We start from the raw sequence: 23,774 nt of genomic DNA, 5'->3' as shown, positions 1-23,774 counted from the left end.
GAGGGTTAAGAGGCATGCAGCTTTGTTTTTGTTTCTTTTCATGAACATCCCAACACCTCCCAAGGTACACTGTGGTGTCCACCCCGCGGCCCACGGGCGGCATGCAGCCCACGATGGCTGGGAATGGGGCCCAACACAAAGTGGTACATTTACGCAAAACATTATGGATTCGTTTGTGGTTACGTGTCGCCAAGTATTTAATGTGTGGCCCAGAGATGCCAAAAGGTTGGACACCCCTGCTTAGAGAATCATTTATGAGGCGTCGATAACTCTGTTACAATAACTCTATAGATTTTCTGACATTTGCAGAATACCCACCAAAGCACTAGCCCCTTCAGGGATGTTTTTCTAGACAAAAGTGTCCCAAGAAATTTCTTCTCGTATTTTGAAAAGCCACAGATACAAACTTACGCAAAGATCCACTCAGTTCTGCAGTGACAATAAGTCTCTGGTTGCACCCTCCCTCCGTTCCCCGCAGGGGAACTGAGAGACGACATTTGTGACCTGATCACACAGGGACACGGGGCCGCGACACGGTTACTATTTCACAGCGCACACCGCGTCCCGGGCCAGCCACAGGGCTGCATTCTGCTTTCAGTTCTGTCGCTTGCAAATGGGAACCAGGCGTCCTCTCGGATTCTGGCCCACAGAGATTGGGATAACGGTGACATAAATTAAGCATTATTTGCGCCTGTTTAACATAATGTAATTTGGCTTTTGATGCACTGCGCTATAAAGATATGATAGAATTCAGTGGTTTTTTAAATCTATCCTTTAAAAGCAGAGATTTTTTTAAAATCCCGTGAGATTTCATGTAGCTCACTAGCAGTTGAGTCTAGTAAAGCTAGGGCTGCCCCAGCTGAGGCCGAACAGGGAGAACAGAGCACAGCTCTCAGAGCAGCGCTGGCAGTACTGCTCAGCACGGAGACCCAGAGCCCAGAAGACTAGGACTTCAGTCTCAGCTCTGCCCAAGGGGAGCCTTTCATGTAGCCCCTCCAAGTCTCGGTTTCCTCGCCTGTAAAACGGAAATAAGAATCTTTCCCGGGAAACTGCAGTGACTCCCAAGGGAGACAGTGTGAGAGCAGGTCTCCCTAAGCACGGGGCAGGAGGGCAAGGCAGTGCTGGGTTTGCTTGCACTGTATTCTCCGAACACTCCTTATTCAACAGTACTCAAGGCTCACACATCCATAACCCTGAACTTGCTCTGAACTTCAGGTGACCTGTCTTCCCGTGGTGCTCTGTTCCCAGGTGGGGAAAAGGCATGGTTTCACTGGCTTTATTTTGATAAATATTCCTCTAGTTCTACCTAAAGGTCTGGTCAATCAATAAAAGGAGGACAATTAAAAGAGGTCGGAAATGAGAGTGTGAAGAGCATTCCAAGTCTAGCGCCGTGACAATCCCAAGCCCAGGCTGTGCACAGAAGACAGACAGAGAGAGAGCATCCTAGGCTGGTGAGATCCTCTTCTGGCCCTGAGGTCTGCCCTACCGCGCTGCTCCCCAGGGTTCGTCTGGAACAGAAGTTGGCAAACTTGCTCTGTAAAAAGGCTAGAGAGTCCTGGCTGGTATAGCTCAGTGGATTGAGCGCAGGCTGCGAACCAAAGCATCGCAGGTTCGATTCCCAGTCAGGGCACGTGCTTGGGTTGCAGGCCACGGCCCCCAACAACCGCGCATTGATGTTTCTCTCTCTCTCTCTTTCTCCCTCTCTATAAATAAATAAATAAATAAATAAATAAATAAAAATCTTAAAAGGCCAGAGAGTAAATTATTTCAGGCCTTGTGGGCCATACACTGTCTGCTGCCACTACTGGGCTTCACTCTGGCGTGGTCAGGTGCAAGCAGTCAGCAGTGTGTACACAGAGCAGTGTGGCTGGGTCCCAGAAAACTCCAGTGACCAGAACAGCAGTGTGCTGGGGTGGGCCTCAGAGCACCAGTGTGCTGACCTGGGATGTGAAAGGGTGCCATGGGGGCTTCCGGCTGAGGGGCTGCACCCGTTTCAGGGAAACTGCTCTGTCCTGTCTCTGCGCTGGGAGGCCTCCGAGCTCAGTCCTTGTGTCTCTTCTGTTGTGCACATTATCGAGTCCCAGCTTTAAACACCAGTTCCGTCCCGACAACTCCCAAGTTTACCTTTCTCATCCGGACTTCTCAGCTGAACTCCAAACTCCGCAACCCAAGTGTCTGCCTGGCTGTCTCCCAGGAGCCGGGCACCTGACGTGTCCGAAGGTGAGCTCCCCAGGCCTCCGTCTGGACCCGTTCCACCCCGTCTCCTAGTGTGTAGCCCCAGAGCTGGAGCTCAGCCTCGACTCCCCTCTTTCTCTCGCACCCCACATTCAACCCACCAGGACACACCGTTGTTTCCTGCCTTCCACATCTATCTGATCTGCAGTAAGGACTCTCCTCCTCATCACCTCTTCCCTGGATTGTTGAAATAACTTCCTAACTTGCCTCCCAACACGGGGACGAGAGGGACCGCTTAAAACCTAAGTCAGGGCACGTCAGTCTTGTGCTCAAAACTCTCTCACTGGCCCCCAACAGGGCCCTACATGACTAGGCGCCCAGGCCCCTGGCTGGCCTTGCCTCTGAGGGTTCTGCCCTTGGCTCCTGCTGCTCCAGCCGCACTGGCCTCCTTTGTCTATGGGGCACCTGGCCTGCTCCTCCCTCGGGGCCTTCTCACCGGGGCTCTCTCTGCCGGAGCACCCTTCTCCCAGGTACACACAGTGCACACTCCCCTCGCCCCTCCCACGGCTTTCCTCCGCGGTCACCCCCTGGACCAGAGGGACGGGCTCCGGCCGTCTCATTTAAGACGATACAGTCTCCATTTCCCTTATGCAGCTTTGCATTTCCACTGCCCATCTCTTTCTAAAAAATGTGCTATAATCTATTTACCTTGTGTCTTGTCTGCTTCTCCCACTAAAATACAATCACAGCGGGGGTGAGAACTGGGTCTGTTCTCTCCACTGCTGAATTCACTGTTCTCTTCACACGCCAGAGTAGTACCTGGCATGGGGCAGGTCCCTGTGCTGGGTCTTTGTCAAGTGCACCAAACACTGAAAATTGTGTAAGGGACCAGCCTGGCCCGCTGGCACCGGCTGGGCAACACCTGGAGCACAGCCCGCGGCCCGCCTGCGGTGAAGCGCGGGGCTGGGGCACCCACAGCCCTGTCCTTGGCCCTGGTTGTTTTCACTTCACTTCCTTGCCGGCTCCCACGGGGCTCCCTGAGACTAGGCGAGGCCCGCACAAATACACGCCCAGTGTCGGCATTGCCACGTGCGTGTGAACAGTGCGACAGCTTGTAAAAAGTTCGGGTTATGGGCTAATAATCAGAGCGGCCATTTCTCTGAGTGGCTGTCGTATGTCAGGTACATGCTAAATACGCTAAGTCCTTTTCAGACACAACCCTGTTGACTCCCAGGGACAACCCCGTGATGGAGATGCTTGTATCACCTTCATGTACAGCTGTGAAGAAAACAGGCTGAGGATGGGGCACGGGAGGCCCTCAAAGAGCACATCTGCAAGCGGTGGCCTTGGAATGCAGCCCGGGTCTGCGAGCTCCGGGCCCGGGTGGCCACACTCCACTGCGAAGTGTCTTCCCTGCTGGGTGTCCTATGGCCTCCCCCGCGAAAGTCCCATAGTGTCCAACGACCCGTTTTTGGATTATTCAAGCCTTTGATTTTCATGAACTCGGATTAATTATGTAGATGGACTTGGCTTCCCTGTAAAGTCCTACTAAGTAGAAAATAACACCTTCTCTCTGAAATCATTAGTCGAGAGCTAAGACACAAAACAGAGATCCTTCGACCTGCTGAATATATGTTTCCCACAAAATTTGCACACACAGAGTTCGCATTTTTACTCTCAGGAAGCATGAACATTTTCTAAAATGGGCTGCATGCCTCCTGGGGTCTCCAAGGCCCCGGGGTGACCGCCGTGCTGTGGGACCGCACAGAGGCAGCCGGAGGGGGCCGCGGCCAAGCCGTTACCCCAGCCTGCAGAATGAAAAGCTTGACCGGGTGGCCTTAAGGTGCGTTTCCACTCTCAAATGCCAATAACCCCGAACCTGACTCAGACGTACCTCCTCTGTGCTTTCGTGACAACCCACCCCCAACACCCCTCCTCCAGCAGGGCCCTGAGCAGAGACCCTGGCAGCCCCTCCAGCCCCAGCTTTCAAGCCTGGGACGACAGTCAGGACCAAGTCTCTCCGGTCCGCTCCCTGTCCCCAGCATCCCGGACAGGGTCCGGCAGGTAGGAGCTGCTCAACACGCGTTGCTAAGTGAAGGAATAAAAGCGATCATGCACGGTCAGCGTGTGGACGTGGGTTTACGCTGTGGGCCGGCTGGGCAGCACTCAGGCTTCCTCCAGCCCCACAGTGGCTCCCTGTCCAGCAGCTCATTCTGACGGACTAAACGTCACCAGAGAGGACGCTGGAGGCTGGCTCCCGCCCGCCCTGAGGGGCCCAGAAAACAGTTAGGTTGTGGCACCCTCCCCGCTTCAATGCCGTAGCTTCTGAAAAGGCGTTAGGACTTGAATGCAGCTACAACGGGAATCCTGGCTGCTTTAAGGTGCCACGCATGCAGGAGGTGTCCGTCACGTTTACGCTGCTTCTCCTGGCAGCATCACCGTAAAGACGAGAGCTGCTTGGGAAAAAGGGAAGAAGAACTTCACAGTGTCGTAGGCAGAGCCGTGGGAAGCCACGCTATGACACCCACGCAGAAGGAAAGGAGTCACACTTGACCGGCAGCGAACGTTCTTCCTTGGAACAAAGTCACGGTCAAATGCTAATGTAGAATCACTTGGCCTTAACTGAAGTGGTTCCTCAAGTCTCCCTTTAGGTTCTAAGAACTGCAGCCAGAAGCGCAGGAAGGTCACCTTGCGCGGACCCGGCGGCTGGAGCAGACGTTGTACACTCCAGGGCCTCAGGCCCGGAGGCCCCGGCCGGGGGCAAGGCACCGCTGTCCCTCCCTGCAGGGGACACATTGTAGCTCTGAGGAGGCAGTCGCTGATCCAAAGTGCTTTCTGCTAAGTACTTCTGGCTGTCACCTTGTCACCGAGGACCCCTGTAAAACTGGAGCAGCGCCCCGTGGAAGAGCGGACTGGTGCCCAGTGAGGGCGGCAGCCCCCCCCCACCCCCCGACTCCTGGCACCGCTGCCTAACTTCATGCCCCCCAAGAGCCTGTGGTTCTGCTCTGCCGTTTCTAAAGGTGACTCTTAAGGTTTGAAAACGAATGTCGAGCTGATGTTATCACTTGGCTATTGTCTCTTCAGACCGGTGCACCTTTTAAAACCTCGTCTGAATCTGGCATTTGGCAAAGGCACTCTGGTGAGGCCTACAAAGCTCAGCTGAGGGATCGATTAGTGGCTGCACTTCAAGTCCTGGTTCTTCCGCTTGCCGACCAGGGCCCCGCCGTCTAGACTCCATCCCGGTCCTTGAGTGAAGATAAGAGCTGCGCATCTCGCAGGGACAGGAGAAACAGAAGAGCCAAAGGAGGTGCTTTGCAAATTGCCAAGCACTAAACACGTCAAGTATATGAGAGCAAGTAACAGAAAAAGAGGCAGGAAAAAAAAGGACCAGAAACAGAGAGACAGCCAGACAGACAGACAAGTTCACGATGGGCTCCACAAGGACGCCTGATGTTACAAGTTGGTTGCTGGCTTCACACAAACGTCGAAAAGACGCTGTGTCCAGTCGTCTGAGGGTGGAATGAGAGTAAGCGTCCCTGCCCTCCACCCCCTTCCCTATTCTCCTCCTTATACTTTATAAGGGCAACAAAACTGATCTATTTCCCAGAAAGACAAGAGAAGAGATAAACAGGCCAGTTCTAAGAACAGATGAAGCACACCAGTCTCCGTGCCCAAGGCTCAACACATCTTAAAGGTGACGACGCATCAAACTCTACGTGTCACCGGTGGGATGTGATGCCAAGTCCTCTGAGGAGGGGGCCACGGCCGCTCTGCCTCGGGCCTGCCGGCTGACAGCCACAAGAGCAGAAGGATGGGGTGCCAAGCAGAGCCGACGGGGCCGGGCGAAGTAGGTCTTGCCTCCTCTCCAGTGGTCCACCCCGCCCACACGCACTACTTAAGAGCTTATATCAGTGCTCCTGCTTTCATCGTCAGTGGGCCTCCGTCTGGCTGGGCCAGAGCACCCTGTCACTCACAGGCACCTACACAGTATGTAGCTTCACAGGCAAAAGAGTTGTTCCCAACGTTAGGAAAGGACCTCAAATTTTCAGCCACAGCTCCTTAGAGGGCTCAGCAGTAACTGGGCCCTTTCCTGGTTTAGATCCTTCGACCGGCCCCTGTGCACCCCTGCCCCTCGGCCCCGCCTGCCCAGCCTCCCTCAGGGGGCTGCTCCGACGTCCCGAGTGGACTGAGATCTTTCGGAGAGTCCCCTGTGGGCCCCCCGCAGAGAGTTCCCGACAGGACCCCGCTGTGAGAGAGGCCCCTACTAGGGACGTGAGGCGGTGGGGGTGGTGGAGGCGGTGGGGGACTTACAGAATCGGGCGAGACTGGAAATCCTCCTGGTTCATCCTCTCGGACTGGCGGATTTTCAGGATCTCGGTGTAGCTCAGGTTCTGCAGCTTGCTCTTGAACTGGTCCAGGGAGCTAGGCTTGGTCGTCAGAGCTCTCATAACCTGCTCCTTCACCACCTGCATTACCTGTAGATTAGAGGAAGACCGTAATGTTCTGGGGTTGACCTCGTCCGTTCAGAGAAGCCACCGGTTTACAGCTGCCCGCCGCTGGGAGCCCCTGTGCGTGCCCTCTCGGCCCAGGCCTTGAGCGTGCTTTGCCAGGGAGTCAGCTACCATCAGGTGCATCTCCCGTTTTCTTTTCTTTTTTTTTTTTTAAGATTTTATTTATTTATTTTTAGAGAGGGAAGGGAGGGAGATAGAGAGAGAGAGAGAGAGAGACATTAATGTGCGGTTGCTGGGGGTCATGGCCTGCAACCCAGGCATGTGCCCTGACTGGGAATCGAACCTGCGACACTTTGGTTCGCAGCCCGAGCTCAATCCACTGAGCTATGCTAGCCAGGGCTCCCATTCTCTTTTGTATCTTTGGAACTACAAGGAGGAGATGGGTCGGAGCTGGGGACAGAGAGGCTTGGGGTAGGTGGAGTGCCCCACTGGATGCCTATGTTAAGTGACTGCTGCTGAACCAACACTATAAGCAATGCAAACTCAAGAACGAAAAAAAGCCCAAGCAACAGCTAGACGTCTGCGCGAGCGTTATTTTTTCCAGGAGAAAATCGCTGAGACACAATGAACGGGAATTTGGTTGGCACCAGTTCAAATGAGCGTGAACCAACGTCTACCCCCGCTCCTCGCGGAATGCTTCCCCCATCTAGGGGAAGCTTGAGTGTTCATGCAAATGATGCATTTGGAAGTGTGCATGTGGCGTGGCCTCTTCGAAGCCTAGTAAATTAGAACAGACATATCCCACTGGAGGCCCTGAGAGAAAAGAAGGATGTGGTAATTTGCCGCCTCACCACAGACCTAGCCCGCAGAAGGCACTTAACCATCGCCTCTGTTCATGTGAACTCATCTTCACCAGGACAGAGAACACAGGAAAAGATCAGGAGACACTCATGGGCATCCAATAGATTTAACAAATTTTTTTTCCAAAAATTTTTTGTTTAATCCTTACCCAAGGGTATGTTCCTATTAATTTCAGAGAGAGAGCAAGAGAGAAAGAGAGACAGAGAGAGAAACATCAGGGTATATTGGTTGCCTCCCATACACGCCCTGACCGGGACTCAAACCCCCAACCTTTTGGTGTACAGGATGATGCTCCAACCAACTGAGCCCCCTACCAGGCAAGATTTGTAATAATCTTTCTGCTTCTTTTCTTTAACCCTCCACTACAGATGCAAACAACCGTGACTGTTGATAAGGTACCTACTATGGGCCAGATACTAGGGTAGGCGCTTTATTTATGTTCCCTCTCTTAATCCACTCCGATCTATGAGGCAGATATTATGTCATTCCATTTACCTATGAAAAAACTGAGGCTTTGAAAGAAGCACTGAGTGCCTAGTTCACAACCACACCGCTGGTTGGTAGGTGGCTGAGCTGGGGCCTGCCTTGGAGTAGACCCAGGACTGTAAAAATGCTACTGCCCTGCCGCTCTGGCCAACACCCTTGGGGCAGCGTAGTCACTTAAAGATAAGAGAAACTCACCAGCGCCCCACACTACAGGCCGCATCCGGTGCCAGGCACCCCTCTGCTCCCCACCTCATGTCATCCTCCCTCCCACACGGCAGTGCGGGTATCATCACCACTGTTTGAAAGACAAGGGGACTGAGACTGGGAAGGACTGAGGACTTGTCCAGGGTCACACACATCGAGTTGAATTCCAAGACCCCACTGGCCCAGCATGGTGGACACAGCATACGGCGAGGACAGGTGTGGGGGAGTGCTCACCCTCTGTCACCATAAATGTGATCCCAGTACACCCCTTACGGCTTCTAATCATTGTTCATTCAACAATTCACGTACGGTATGGTACGGTACGGTAGTGACTGCTCACTGACGAGTCCCACCAAGATGCTGTGTGCATGAAATGTTATTGCAATACAGCTGACAGTTTTACAGCACAGAAGACGCTGCGGCAAACCAGGACATCCAAACCTGCCCGACTGCTGAGTGATGGGAAAATCTCACCACGTCAGGAAGTCGTGGGCAGCTGAAGTGTGCTCCCAGCACTTGCTGAGCTCTGCGGAATGGTGTCTCCTCTCTCCAGGGGTGCGGGTGGCAAAGCTGCCTGCCTATGTTTCTTTCTCTAAGTGTGCATCTCTCTTATTCACCCAAGGACTGTCCGGTGATCTGAAGGGGTCTAAGGATACTGGGAGGCAGGAGGAGAAAGGGAATCCTCCTTGGCAGCAAAACTAAAACCTGTTACCATCAGGCCTCGGGGCACCCACAGGCCCGTGAGTCCCCTAACCTGGGGACGCCAGGTATCTGCACTCCCCAGTCACCTGCATACCCACTTGCGTGTGCCTGTGCTCCCAGGACCCCCCTGTCAACTGGAAATGGCTACACTGAGGGTTAGACGGGTCATAGGTATCTAGAAAGAAAAAAAATCTGCTTTCAAGTGATATGAACCCTCATTTGCCCTTACATGCTTCTGAGTTTCAGGAATCCAAGTGTACAGTGAGAATGTCCTCTACAAGGTAACACATCACATTTGCACAGGGGCTTTCTGGGTGGTGGTATCTTATCACAAAAGTGTATCTAATGGCAGAAGTCTCAGGAAAGTTCAGAAGACAACCTGAGAGACGACAGATCTGTATCTTTCACTCATGGACCTGCAGTATCCAGTAGGTGCCACTGCTCTCTGAAGACCCGCATGCCACGCCCGTCCTGAGACGTGGTGGCTGGTGACAGCCGTGGAGGGAATGCACCGCGTCAACCCTGTCTCGTGCGAGTTTTCAGTCCCGTGGCTGGGCTGCCCCCTGCCATCTAACACAGCTGGTCATTAGCTTACATTAATCAAACTGTGTTGATAGAAGCCATCACCATTTTCTCGAGAAGCGTGATTTGTGAAGTCAACACAGCGCACATCGCTGAGCACTTCACATGCGTGTAATAGCTGGGAACTCCAGGGTGACTAAAGTCTGGCCCTTGCCTCCTGTGAACTGATGGTCTGATGAGTGAGGCAGACGGGGCAAAGGCCACCACAGCAGAAGTGTGTGCACGTGCTAGAGAGGGTGGGCTGATGGACTTGCTGGTAGGCGGGAGGCTTTTCGGAGAAGACGTCGTCTGGGATTTACAGGAAGAATGGGTGTCCAACGGTGTGGAAGCAGATGAATGACTTAGACTCTTCTACACCTTAGCCCTGCCGAACCAGGGATGCATCTGACCTGGAGCCAGTTACATAATCACTGCTTCATGTCCCGGGTGTAACGGCAGAAGGGGATATTTCCAGCTGACCTTCCACCTAATCCTGTTTCCTTTCTCACTCGGGCAGAATGCTACACTGGGGATGGATGCCTCATGGAATTTGAAATAGTGACCGTCTTACATCCTGCAGAGGAACCAGTGGTACCGCCCAGTCCAGGCTGATTTTTGACACTTTGCTCTTTCAGGTGGGGGGCACCTCGGACGCTGCCCCTCTCCCCACTCAGAGAAACTCAGGGTTGAGTGAAGGAGATCATTATCGCCTCCCAAGGCCACCTGACCTTGAGGCAGGAGGCAGGACGTGCAGCAGAGATAAAGACACAGCAGTCAGAAGACTGACAATGGAGAAGCGATTTTTAAACAGAATCAGGTTAACGTGGGGAGAGTTTCAGACACGGCTCCACTTCCCGCATTTTACAGGGGAGAGCATGAAACCTCAGGGGCCCCGGCAACTCCTTGGTCCACATGTCTCGTTAAGGGGCTGTCCCAGAAATGATCGTGGCCAGACCACCTCTGATGAGACCCACTGGCCCCGCTACTGACCGGTCAGCACCTTGCCCCGGACTTTCTGACGCAACTTGAGGCAGAGCGGAGGCGAGCGCTTTTGCTCCCACACTGAGAGCCGTCGGAGCAGCCCTGAAGCTGCGGCGGGGTGGGAGGTAATGAGATCGCCGACACCGGGATCGGCCGGAGGAAGGGCAGGCCAATTGGCCGAGTGTTCATAATGGCTAAGCCATGTTCACCCTTAAGTCCGTCCAATCCTGGCATCTGGTGGTTTGAATGGGATTCTAATCACCTGCAACCAAAAGTGCCTACAAACACAACGAAGGCCAAGGGGACCCGAGCTGGTGGGGCTGAGCTTGCCCGGATCTAGGCGTACAAGAAGGAAGCATCTGGGGAGAAAACTCACAGCTCCTTCAAGTTGTTTCTAAAGCAACAACTTTAGAAAATCATCTTTATTATGTCCTTATGGTTGTACCCTCGCATGGGAATGCTGATAATCCCTTGTGTAGCTCCTGCTGAAATCTTAGGCTTAGAATTCGCTGTCAGCTTCATTCCTTTAGCTTTCGACTCTGATCCCTGCTAGATGCAAGAGTCTGTAAGTAGAACAATCCTTTACCCTCCTCACAATCATGTACACTTCAGTTTGGAGAAAATACGGACCCTTTTCCAAGAGCAGGCTGACAGGATAAGGGGGAGGGAGCCAGGGCCCCAGGGCGAGGGGTTGGAGCGGTGGGCGTACACAGCACAGGGCAGGCGTCTGCTGGGAACCGAGGGCTGGCTTTGCTGGCTGGACTTCGTTGGGTTTTGCTCAGCGCTGCCCCCAAGGTGTTCTACGGTCACTCTGTGTGACAAGGAAAATGACCCCAGCAAGAGATGTCACTGATTTTTTAAAGAAGACAGGAGAGTTACGTAGAGCGAAGAATCCTCTATTCCTTTGCAAAATACCGTCTCCAAGAGCTACAATTAAAGACATTAAATCTCTGTTAATGGTCCGTGTGTGTGATGTAAATCAGGACCCTCACAACCCCGTCCTTCCCTCTGTCCTCCTTGGAAAACAGTGGACCTTCTATCACTGTTTGAAAAACCTACAGACCGTGCTGCAGAGGCAGCAGCAAATCAGTGCACTTGAAGCTTCTTAATCACAGCACGTGCTTTGCCGCAGACATCAAAGGAGTCATCCTCTTAGAGTCTGCGTTCACGATTGGGATCGGCCGATCACTTCACCAGGGTCTGCACGGTGCCTGTGGAGTGCTTCCGGAGCTCTTGGAGCGTGTGTTCTGAGTTAACACGATATGCCACAAAAGAAGCCAGAGTCCCACAAGACCTTGAACTTCAACTGGAGAAAACCCTTTGAAGGTGTCTCCTTGGACGACTGGGTTGAAGGTGTAAGTATCGGGCACCCCTGAATAGGATCAAGCATGCTGGTAGAGTTGACCCTTGGTATCTGCGGGAGACTGGTCCAGGATCCTGTGGACACCCAAATCCACAGACGCTCAAGTGCCTTTATATAAAACGGTGTAAGATGTATACGGTCAGCCCTCTGCATCTGTTTCAATGGCCTGCCCAGGGGATTAGGCAGCACAACCAAGTGGGAAAGCTCCTGATCTTGGCCAGCATCTGGTGCCACTTCTGAGCCTTCAGTGTGGCACCTACAGCGACTCTCGTCACGTTGCTGGAAAGCAGTTAGGGTGTACCTCCCATTCCACTTGTATTGTAAATCCCCAGAGGGCAGGAATGGCTTCTCGTGTGTATTTGTGGACCACAGCACTTAATTCAGTGTCCTTCAGACTGTAATATTGATCGACGTGTTCAATGCCAATCTGGCTCCCACTTTGACTCTCTAGACTTAAACAAATACATCCTTAACAGAACCACAAGGCTGCAGGCCGGGTTTACAAAGCCTTGCCACGGTGTCAGAGGGGTCCGACGGTTATCTGGGTGTCCCTCTCAGGCTGGGTGGGCAGGGTGGTCTGGAGCCGAGTGGGGGGCTCCTGGGGAAGCCACGGCAGTCCACGGTGCTGGGCACGGCCATGAACAGGGGGTCAGTTTACCCAGTCAGTGGTGCCCCGTGAAACAAATTTATCTTCATAACAAAGGAAAAAGGCTGTCTTGGGGAAGACAGGTACCAACACTGCCCAGGTGAAAAATGACTCCCGTGGGAGGGTTCTCATTGCTGCACTTCGGGACTGGGCTGTTTTTCTTCCCAGATACTTTCCTTACACAAGCCGCGGTGCCTGAAGGCTCACCAGGACCAAAACATTAGAGGGGTTCGGGCTGGAGAGTGGGGTTTGGGGAAGGGAGACCCCCCAGTGCTTGAGTGTAGGCAGGATAACTCCCCGGAGGCTGGGAGCATGTGGGGGTGCTGCTCTCCAAGGTCAGGAGCGGGGAGAAGAGGCCTTGCCCAGAAAAAGTAGGAGGTTGGGGTAAAAACTGGTGACTCACCTGTCAGGGACAGTTACAGTACCAGATGCAGGCTGTCAGCATCCCCTGACCCACTTCCTGCCCAGAGGCCTCAGAAATTAGGACACCTTCTAGAAACTAGAGATGGTTTTACTTTGTAGTTTAGCACAGCTGGGAGTGCACTGCCAAGGAGGGTTTTTGCTAAGTGGTGGAGAGCATATTACATGGAGGGGAGGGAAGGATGGAAGTGCCCCCTGGGTCCGCGGAGCAGCATTTAAGCTCTCTGGGTTTACTGAGGGGCGGCGCGGCACAGGGCAGAGGTTGGCCAACCCCGTTAAAGGCCACACAGTGCCTGTTGCAAGGGCTCGGCTCTGCTGTGGCGGCAGGAAAGTGGTCACAGACAAGTAAATGAATGGGTGTAGGGGTGTTCCACTAAAACAGGATGTAAACCACCAGCTGGCTGGCTGGGCCGGGCCTGCAGGGGTGGTTTGCCTAGCCCCCGCCGCGGAAGAAAGTCGCCTGCCTTTAGAGGTGGGCAGCACTCAGGCGAAGTCCCCTCCCTCCTCGGTGGGGGGTGAGGGGGTGGGGGGTGGAGCGGGGTGGAGGGGGGCGCCCAATGGCTCAGCTTCTCTGAACCTGCTTCCTCATCTGCACAGCGAGGGTGACAACCTTAAGTCAGGTCTAGGAGATGTACAGCATTGCCCCCAATGCAGCACAGCTGTCGGTAGGAGGTTTTCCGTGAACCACCGCCCTGACAACAGCTTATTCAAGGACAAACCCTTTCTCGCAGCACGCGGACAACCTCACGGGACGGAGGTGTCTGTAACATGTGCAGGGCATTCAAGATGGTGACGTTGAGGCCGCGCTGAACAGACCTGACTCCCACAGAGTGAAGGGTCATTTTTAAAAAATACAGTGTTGTTGCCTCTCTCCCTGAAAGGTTTCGGGGCCTTGAGGGGTATTTTGACCTGTCCTTGCTCCTCCCGTGACACCTCCCGCTGGGGTCTGAGCAGGGCAGGCCCCTGGGAAGGGCCTGCTCTCCCGCCCCGTGGGGTCAGGCCGACTGGAAATGAACAGAACCTGCCCGGAGGTCACAGGGGCTGAGCTCAGCGGGGAATCCACCTCCAGCTCCCTCCCGATTCCATCTCGTGTCCTCGATTACACAGGTGGAGGTGACACATTTTGACTATTAATAAATGCAAAACAGCCCCTCTGCACATCACCGAGGACAGGTCTAAAGGTGACACGCAGGAATAGCAAGACCTCCCCAGCCATGTGCCTCCTGCCTGTGTTTCTCCAGTGGCTCGGGAAGAGCCTTTTGAGCCCTGAGCTCCTCCGGGCTCCGGTCTGAGCAGGCGATAATGACCTCCCTCAGAGCCAGAGGCTGCTGCTGCGTGCCCTGTGGGCTGCGAGGTCACGGTCACGATTCCTCTCTAAGCTGGCTCGTTGCGCGCGCATCACATCCACAGCCAAGACACGTACCCAAGAGCGGAGGAGAACAGTTCACTGCAGACTCAGGTCTGGAATGCAAACCGCTGACGGTCAAGGCCTGCTCTCTGGGTGCCGTGTCTCTGGCGAGTGACGGAAACCTATGTCGCCATGATCAAAATGATGGGCACACCTGGGCGTGGGGACCTGCGTGACCCTTACAGTTAGGAATTTTGCTCCGAGGGTCCCAGTTTCCTGAGGAGTGGTGTCCACTCTTTGAGTATCTGCTTTTTCCACCTGAGCCCTCCCTGGACTCCCGCTCCGTCCCTTGTCCTGGTCACCCCCAGTCTCCAACTTTACCTCTGCCCCCTCTAGAGGTGGGGGCATTTCCCAAATGCCAACCTGCTCCCATCCTTCACCTGCTCAAACCCCAGCTACGTGCCCGGGAGTCCACTGCGGCTTTACTCCCAGCAGCCAGGGCGTGGGAACAGCCGGGTGCCCCTGCCTGGTGACCAGACGCAGACGACGTGGCACGTGCACGCGAAGGAGCACGTGCAGACACGAGAAAGGATGCAATACTGACGTTGGCGACCACACGGGCCGATCTCGGGAGCATCACGCCGAGTGCAACAAGTCAGATGGAAGAAGTGAAGAACCGTGTGACTGCACGCCTGTGCGGCATCTAGAGCGGAAAGCAGCGCACGGATAACGAGCAGAACGCACTCACAGACACAGACAACAGTGCGGCGGTGACCAGAGGGGAGGGGGGTGGGAAATGGGGAGGGTGCAGGGGGTCCGATATGTGGTGACGGAAGGAGACTGGACTCTGGGCAGTGGGCACACAATGGAATGCACGGATGACGTGTCACAGAACTGCACACTTGAGGCCTACGTAATCTTACTAACCAGTGCCGCCCCAATGCATTTAACTAAGTTACTGCCCCCTCCCCCGCAGCGGTCCAGCACTGCCTGCGGGTGAGCACCAGCCTCTGTAGTGCGGCCACACGGGCCCTGGACTGGCTCTCCGCTGCCCCCTCGGGCGCGTGCCCTGTCTACCCCACCCCGTGCGCTCTGCGGTCCAACCGCACAGATGGTTTCCGTGTTCCGAACTTCACGCCGCGCCCTCCCGTGTGCTCTTTCCTCCTCCTGTGGCTGAAGCCCGCCTCCCACAGCCTGCTCACCCTTCAAGCCTAGACATCCTTCCCTGACCTGTTGCCCGCCCCCGAAGTTGGTGCTACTGCCACCTACTGTCCCCTCACAGAATTGCCGTGAACAGTGGCCCCTTGCTTACTATTACATACAGAGTGTGCGCAATCCAATCAGGCATTAGTTATTGAGAAAATATCCACTTAATTTATAACTGGTGGACTCATCAAGTGATTAAAACAAAACAATAGCCTCTAAAATTGTAATTCTCAACCCGTAGCCTACAATAAACTTTAAAATGTGCCTTTGCCTGACTTCAGCCCTGGAGATGCCGCTGATCCATTTGGTCTGGAATGGGCTCTGGACACTGGTCACCTTTTATAAAGCCCCCGGGGGAACGTGAGTGTGAAGCGAGGGTGGGGGTCCGCACGAGGAGGCGGGAGGAGGTGGGAAGGAGCAGCGACTGCTCCCCTCCAGGAACAGAGGGAAGGGGCAGGCTCCCTGCCCTCCAGAATCCCCGGTGCAGGGGAGACGAGGAGCCAAGCCCTCAGCTCACCCAGGCCTGGTCCGCAGGTCCTACCCTAGGCACGGCACGGACAGGACGTGTGCTCTCACCTGGGACAGTCCGACAGACGGTCAGGAGACCCCATCCACTCGGAGCATGCATGGGCTGGCCCCTCAGAACCCACCGCCACCCGGGGACCAGACTGTTCTCCCTGCACTGCTTCTTGCCGAGGCAGCCACTGTGGCGAGGACACTGGCCTGCCTGGATGTCCTCAGGTTGAGGGAGCCCCACTTTAGCAGGGCAGCCATGTCTTCCCTTAAGCCAGCCCCCAAAGCCTCGGGCAGCCACCGGCATCGGCGTTCCTAGACACAGGCCGGCAGCCCCCGTGCCGACGCTGAGCCGGCAGCCCTGTGTGTGTGTGTGGACAGGGTGCGGGTGGACCCAGGGAGCTGCCAGAGGACTATTATTAGAGAGAGGACAAAAGGTGACTTTTCCAACTCACCCTGAGAGCAGAGCAGATGGCCCTGGAGCAGCTAGGGAGGGAGCGAGTGGCTCAGCACCACGCTCCCTTGCTGGAGGACGCGCACTGGATTTTAGCGGCTGATAAATCAGGAATCGGGTGGCAGGGGGTAGTGATGCTCAGGCAGCTTTGAGCAGCCCGATGATCTGATCACAGTCTGAATCGAGAGCTTCGACGGCTCTGCCATTAGCCCCCGAAAGAGCTCATCATGCCATGCCCGAGCCAGGGGTTCCATGCCCACGGTGACCGGCGCTTTCACCTTTCAAAGACGAAGACACACAGCCCTAGAGCTGCCTGTTCCTCACCAGAAGACATTTTAATTTAAAGTTGAAAGCATCTTTATGGGCAGTATTTGAAAAAATAAAAACCTTTCCACCAGCAATCCATCTTAAAAATCAATTAGGGCTGAGGTGGCTGGAGATGCATGGATACGGACACACCGTCCCTCTTGCTGTCTTCAGCATCTGCAGGGCATCAGTCCCCAAGAGGAGCTGGGAACGGTGAGATCTGGGGTCACTGCCTTCCCTCTGCAGCCCGCCCTTGAGGCACAGAGCCGTGTGACCACGCTTCCTTTCACCACCGAGCAGGGGCTAATGAACACGGTGATCAGCCCCGATTCGCTGGTTAGCTATCTGAAGGCCCTGGCTGACCCCAGAAAGCTCCTCTCTCAGTGTCCGATGGAGCCCCAGCAAGCCAAGTTTGCACAAAGCACACGAGTGGGTGGCTTTTAATCTACATCTTCGAATAACCAGCACGTCAAACAAGTCAATCAAAACCTGGGAGTGTGTGCGGTGAGAGAGGCAGAAACGAACAGGACTGGTTTTCTTGCCAAGAAGGTTGAAAAACTCTTCCAATAGGGTCCAACGGGATTCAATAGAGTTGGGGGGAAACGGCTACAGATGTTTAATAATTATGCTACTAATGGGTTTTTAATGCTGGTTTCTCAAACTTAGCCATACTGGGCCAAGCATGGGTGAGGAAAGCAATGTCTGTTGCCAATCTTCTTAAAGTAATGAAGAGCGAGCTTCTTCCTGGGCAAGTCTCCCAGGCTGGGGTCACTATGGAGGCGCTGTTTTCTTGCAGCCCCAGCTGACCCCGTGGGGGTGCAGGTGGGAGGACTGACTCTCGGGAGGAACCCCCCCCAAAAGAGGGGAGGAATTTCACTAAAGAAATAATAGCCTGGAAGGATTTTTGTCTTTTAAGGTGCACAATCATGATGCAAAGAAGCACAGTGTTGAATGGTTCGAAGCTTCCTACTGTCTCCATTGATGGGCAAGCGGCACCCACAGATACCCCTAAACGCTGCAGGCTGTTTAGCAGCAAATCTGAGGTCGGCTCAGTGCCCCTTCTTCACTCACTCATCGGTAAGAACTGCAGAAAAGGGGCGAGCAGTAACCGTCTGCTACATGTTCATCCCCACCCCAGTGTGTGCCAGTCTCTGTGGGTGGTGGGATCTTACCCAATCCATCTCTGCGCGCCCGGCGTCTAATACCGGTTTCATGGGTGTTTGCAGAGCGAACGATTGAACTGAAAGGAAAGTGGACAGAGAAACACCAGTGGGCGTAGATAAATTAGCCTCCAACTACTCTGAAATTAGTCCCTCTTAAGAAATAAATAGAATGTCTACTGCTTCACACAGAGAACGAAACCCTAACCTCGCACACGGAGATCTCTTAGCCTGCTTTACACAGCCTGTTAAATGGTGACAAATGAAACGGGACAGTCCGCCCCTCCGGAAGGTGGACCGAGCACATCTCCGGTAAGCAGGCTGCTCAGGCGGGGCCCGGGGAGCTCGGGGCGGGAGAGGCGGAGTCTGGCCCCCGGAAGGCAGCTCCACCGCCAGGCGCGGTGGCTGACCTGAAGCGAATCAGGACCACTGCTGCAGCGGGTCACGGCGGGAGGACCGTGTCACCAGAGTGAAGGCATCGGTGGTGCTGGTCAGCAGACAGGCTGGCCTTGGGAGATGACCACACAGGGGGGCTTAAAATTTCCCAGAATCCACCGGTCTGAACTCTGATACGGACAGGGAGGGGCTGTCCTTGCCGCTCTCCTTCAAATCTCCTCCTTCTGAGTAGTCATCAACTCAACAGTGCGACGTTTTACATGGAGAGTCCTTTGTCCAGAAATGTAAAACATCGCGGTCTGCACTGTGACTTCTAAATCAATCCAGAATCAACAGACTATCTTAAGGGCAAATGCGTTCTGATTTTCTAAATTTCCTCTAATAAAATGTCAGTTCCCGGTATTACATGAGGCTCGTTGGAAGTATCCATTCAGTGATGCCATCCTGTGTCAGCCCAGCTAACACTCACGAGGCGTATCATACGTGCTAATCACTGGGTAGATGCTGGCAACACAAAGAGCCGGATCCAGAGCTCACCCTTGCGAAACCCAAGGTCAGAGAGGGCGAGGGCGGTTGTAAACAAATAGAAGCACTGGGCCTTAATAAGTGCCTTTACGGGTATGGGTTGTCAACGTAATTGGGGGGCAGGGAAAACAAAGTGATTATTAAGCAGAGCGCATATGTATGTCCATACAACTATACGGCTGTTCTCACCCCTTTGCTGCTTCCAGAACTGCACTTGTCGGAGCGGCCTGGAATTGTGTATTCACGACCGTCTCCCAGTAGGCTCCTGAGCCCTTTGAAAGAACAGACTATCCCCCATTTGTCTTTTTATCACTAGGGGATTTTACAGTTTTTTTGTACCTGGACAATTTCCCCCTCAGTCCAGTGAACCGAAGGTCAAGCAGATTTGATTTCTGAGTTACGTGCTAAAAAATGATTTCTGGGGAGTCTTATAAAGGCTGGGGTCGAACCTCTGAGATAATTTCAGGCAGAGGGAAAGAGAGGGCTTACAACGGTAGCGATGATGGATGAACTCTGGTTAGCGCACCGCCATCCCGACGCTCTCCGGATCTCTCCCAGATGGCTGTAAATTGGGGCACCTCATAAATCCCCAGGCCTTTTCTTTCCATGGTCCATTATTACAGTGTCCCAGGGCAGCAGAACACTTTCCAAACTAAAGTAATTGTGAGCCATTTGTTATCTTTAAAGGAGAACCTGTCAACCGCTACAGCCATAAAGCCGAGACAATTAAAACAGCCCAGAGTGCTCTGAGTCTGCAAAATCCTGAGAGTTATTTCGTGGTTTAGAGCCAGTGCACCCAAGGAAGATTGAAAATGGCTCCTGTGTTTTTCCACTCAATGCCTCTTCCTCTCTGCCCGGTCACTGTACCCCGCACAGCTGGAGGAAGACAGCTGTTCCCACAGTTTCCAGAAATCCGCTGGGTCTGCTGTGTTTTCATCCGGATGTGGTCCCTTCCCTTAACGATGGGCCCTTTGCAGGAAACAGCACGATGGCCATTCTATGTCCTATATGTCTTCATTCCTCTGTTCCTTGCCGGTGACAGGTATTGCTAATGTATTGTGGCAGATTTTCTTTTTTTTCAAAGATTTTATTTATTTATTTTTAGAGAGGGAAGGGAGGGAGAAAAAGAGAGCGAGAAAGAGAAACATCAACGTGTGGTTGCTGGGGGCCATGGCCTGCAACCCAGGCATGTGCCCTGACTGGGAATTGAACCCGAGATGCTTTGGTTCGAAGCCTGCGCTCAATCCACTGAGCTACGCCAGCCAGGGCAGACTTTTTTTTTCTGAAGAGCCCAGGACTCTGTCGGCACGCAGCCACTACCAACCCAGTTGAGCACGGGATTCACAATGGCACCCATCCCCCGCTCTCTACAGGAACCCTTGATGGTGAGAAATAGAAAGCCTTACCTAACACAGTTGACAGTTCCCTAACTTTGGATTAGATTTTCTTAAGTGTCCCCATGTCTCCTCATGGAATTTCTTTGAGGACTAGCCCAAGTCCAATCAGTGTGTGAACTTATGTTCAATTTTATGTCCTTGTGAAAGTTGCTCAATCCAGTGTCTCAACAGTACTTCCGTCTCCCCACCTTGGAGATCAAAGCCAGTACTAACACCGCTGGATGTGGTGCTGCCCACGGTCAGGACCAAGTCATGGGCCCTGGAATAGTGCCAGACACTCAGGAGGAGTGGATCCGTTTGTTAAGTTAATGAAACAGTGGGCAGACAGAGGTCTCCTGGGTCAAATTATAGATCTTCTGATATAGAACACAATCACCTTTCTCCTTAAAATCTCAACGATTTTTTAAAAAAATATTTATTTATTTTTAGAGAGAGGGGACTGGAGGAAGAAAGAGAGGGAGAGAAACATCAATATGTAGTTGCCTCCCGCATGCCCCCTACTGGGGACCTGGCCTGCAACCCAGGCATGTGCCCTGACTGGGAATCAAACCAGCGATCCTTTGGTTCGCAGGCTGGAGCTCAATCCACTGAGCCACACTAGCCAGGGCTCGGTGATCTTTTTTTTTTTTTTAACTCTGAGAAGAAAATTCTGACCATAACCAATGTTGAAGGAACTTTCTTAGAATTATAATTTGAGTGAAAGTAAGGGAGAATTTTTTTTAGAGGTAATGTTTATTGCTATAGCACAAATGCTCTTGTTTATTGAAAACAAGTGAAATGATTTCCTAAAGGATATCATTTGTTCTCAAGTCCAGTGATATTAAGGAGTCAATGTTCTATTAAGTTTTGTTATTTTTTTGAAAAGAAAGAAGGGAGGAGCGGCAGGCACTGTGCACGGGGCAGAGCCAAAGCAATCTTAGGAAAGCAAGCTGCGCCGCGCCACGGCAGTTCTCAACTTCTTACTTCACAAACGTACACACGTCACGTCGGTCCTCTCCGTGCATCCCACTCTTGAATTAGAAAACACATTTTTACACTGAAAAGAAGTTTAAGAGCCAATCCCTCTCTCATCCAACCTTTTCAGATCAAGAGAAGGGCAACTTTTCAGGTCCACTCCGGCTTCAGCGGAAGGTCAGAGGCAAGCAGCGAGCCCTGGAGTCCAGCGGAACCGGGTTTGATCCTTGGCTCTCGCGCTTTCCCCATCTACGTGTCCTGGGGCAGATGCCTGAACCTCCCTAAGCCTCAGATCCCCAGTAAACTGGGGATTACCGGCTAGATATTGCCATGTGGTGTAGAGATTTAAAAATGCCAAGCAGCTTTTATGAGACCAGATAAAAATGGTGGCTATTGTGTTTATTCCCTTAAGGAGAGGGGCAGGAGGTGGTCCGTGGGAAGACAGGTCGAGATCAAACTGGGGAAGCCTGACACTGCTAAGTAGAAGAATTGGGACTGCACGTTGCAGGAAGCGGTGAGAAGGCAAGATCCTTGGGCAGAGGAAGGGAGGATGAAGTCCAAGACTAATGAATGACGAAGCCCGGACCCCAGTGCCTCCTTCACTTGGCGCCTCTGTCTCGTGCTGCCTCCTGCACAACCTCGGGCGCGTCCTCTCCTCTCTCTGTGTTTTCCCCCCTCCCCCGGTGAATCTGGGCATCCTTGCAGCTTACCAACTGAGCCATGTGGATGGGCTAGTGAAAATTTAAACCCCCTAAACAAGCGGGTGTTTGTCTCCAGGAAACAGATAAAGTCTCTGGCCAGCAGTTGTCAATGGCACCCCAGAGTGTTCTCTGTTGGTAACAGGGAGAAAGAGTCTGTCCTGGAGAGAATAAAAAAATGTGTTGTGCAAGTTTTGGCATGCCCACCAAAAATGGTGCCCCGATTGGAGCAGAGGCATTCTCCCTACAACTTCAAGGTCAAGGCATGTCTTCCTCGTTGCCCTACCCAAGGAACGCAAGGAGCAAAAAGGATGCCACACCAGCGTGGTGCAACAGGTGAGCAAGATGAGAAGGAAAAACAGGAGAGAGGAAGCACACGAGTCAAGATAAATATTACACTTAAAGCCTTTTTCAGCCTGGCTGGCGCAGCTCAGTGGATTGAGCGCGGGCTGCGACCCAAGTATCGCAGGTTCGATTCCCAGTCAGGGTACATGCCTGGGTTGCGGGCCACAGCCCCCAGCAACCACACACTGATGCTTCTCTCTCTCTCTCTTTCTTCCTCCCTTCCCTCTCTAAAAATAAATAAATAAATCTTTAAAAAAACCCGCCTTTTTCAGTGTAAAATCCATTCAGGAGAGGAAAGGTAAAGCTATAAATGCGTGCTCTTTTGCATAATATCTTTGAAAAGAACATCGCGAGGTATTTTACTGATACACAGGCATTTAGTCTGACGGAGGCGGAGACGCGGGGAGCCTCCACAAACACGTTTAGAAATGGGGAGGACCAAAGCACAGGGAGGTGATGCAGCTGTGTGACAAGGTCAATCACATGCCTCACACCCGGCCGCGGGGCACACGCCCAGAAACCAGACCCGAAAGCATCGTCTGCCACAGAACCTTTCCCTCCCCTAGCCAGGATAACGGAAGTCGTATTGGTGTTTCTAAATGACTCCCTTTCCTCAAAAGCCCCCCTCCTGAGCGCCCATCAGCTAACTCTCAGGGATTTGTCTTCGGCTCACGGGGTTTCTAAGATGGCCCTGCAAACTGCTCCCTCCTGCACATCATAAATCAGCGCCAAACTACACGGGCTCCAGCCCCAGCTGGGAATACAGCGGCTTGGCTCACCACCCAACACCTAATGAACCAACGTGAGTGATGACTGTTCGGCAAATAGCACGCAGGGAATGCGAGTCAGCTAAATGAGTCTTGCTTTAGACGGTACACCTAGGAAGGTGGCGCGGCAAATCTGTACATCCAAATGGTTGCAGACACACAGCAATTTTCCAACGCAGTGAAGCCTGCTAGCATTTATTCAAAGTGTTAAACTGGAAGGGCGATAAAGTCTGGGTCACTTAGTGGGCACATTCAACAACCTCTGTGACATTGGCTAGACGTGTCTAAGCTGTGACAATTCTTATCCACTACAGAAAGCATAAGGGTGGATTTGTTAGTAGTTTTGTTACACACACACACACACACACACACACACACACACACACACGGTCCTGGATTACAAATAAGGGTGCCTGCCATGTGTGTGTCTTATTAAAAAATGTTCATGCTTTTTTTTAAATAAATGAACATTTCCATCTTTATTTCAAATTCTAGCTTTCAACTGCAATATTAATACTACTCCACAGTGCAATTTACTTGTAATAATATATCATTCTTTCTTTTTTTAAATATTACTGTTGTTCCATTTTAGTTATCCCATTTCCCCCCCGTTACTCTCATGCTTTACAAAAAAAATGGCATGCCAGTAGAAAACCGTCCTGTAAAGGCAGCCCATTTCATTATCCCTAAGATTAACGCGAGCAGGGGTTGGGTAAATCACAGGGGAAAGACGGGAGAAAGCTCCTGAGCCACATCCGAAGGGATTTATTTTGAAATTATCAGAATACTAATAACAGTTAGTGCCGGTAAGGGACAAACCCTAAGGATGTTCTGGGGTGTGGGCGTACCCATAAG

General features: G+C 52.8%; 1 protein-coding gene across 9 annotated transcripts in view; it reads right to left on the bottom strand.

Annotated features, from left to right (window-relative positions):
* ELMO1 (engulfment and cell motility 1) overlaps positions 1-23,774 on the bottom strand; it is a 472,430-nt gene that overhangs the window by 31,761 nt on the left and 416,895 nt on the right. For all 9 annotated transcript variants that reach the window (XM_045828139.1, XM_045828136.1, XM_045828134.1 and 6 more), the window contains one exon: positions 6,487-6,650. In XM_045828139.1, coding sequence (XP_045684095.1) covers positions 6,487-6,650 — 164 coding nt within the window. The remainder of the gene's footprint in view (positions 1-6,486; positions 6,651-23,774) is intronic.

This window comes from Phyllostomus hastatus, unplaced genomic scaffold, assembly GCF_019186645.2.
Source record: "Phyllostomus hastatus isolate PE091 unplaced genomic scaffold, TTU_PhHast_1.1 phas_scaffold_78, whole genome shotgun sequence".
Classification (NCBI taxonomy): Eukaryota; Metazoa; Chordata; class Mammalia; order Chiroptera; family Phyllostomidae; genus Phyllostomus; species Phyllostomus hastatus.
This window is presented reverse-complemented; position numbering and strand designations above follow the sequence as displayed.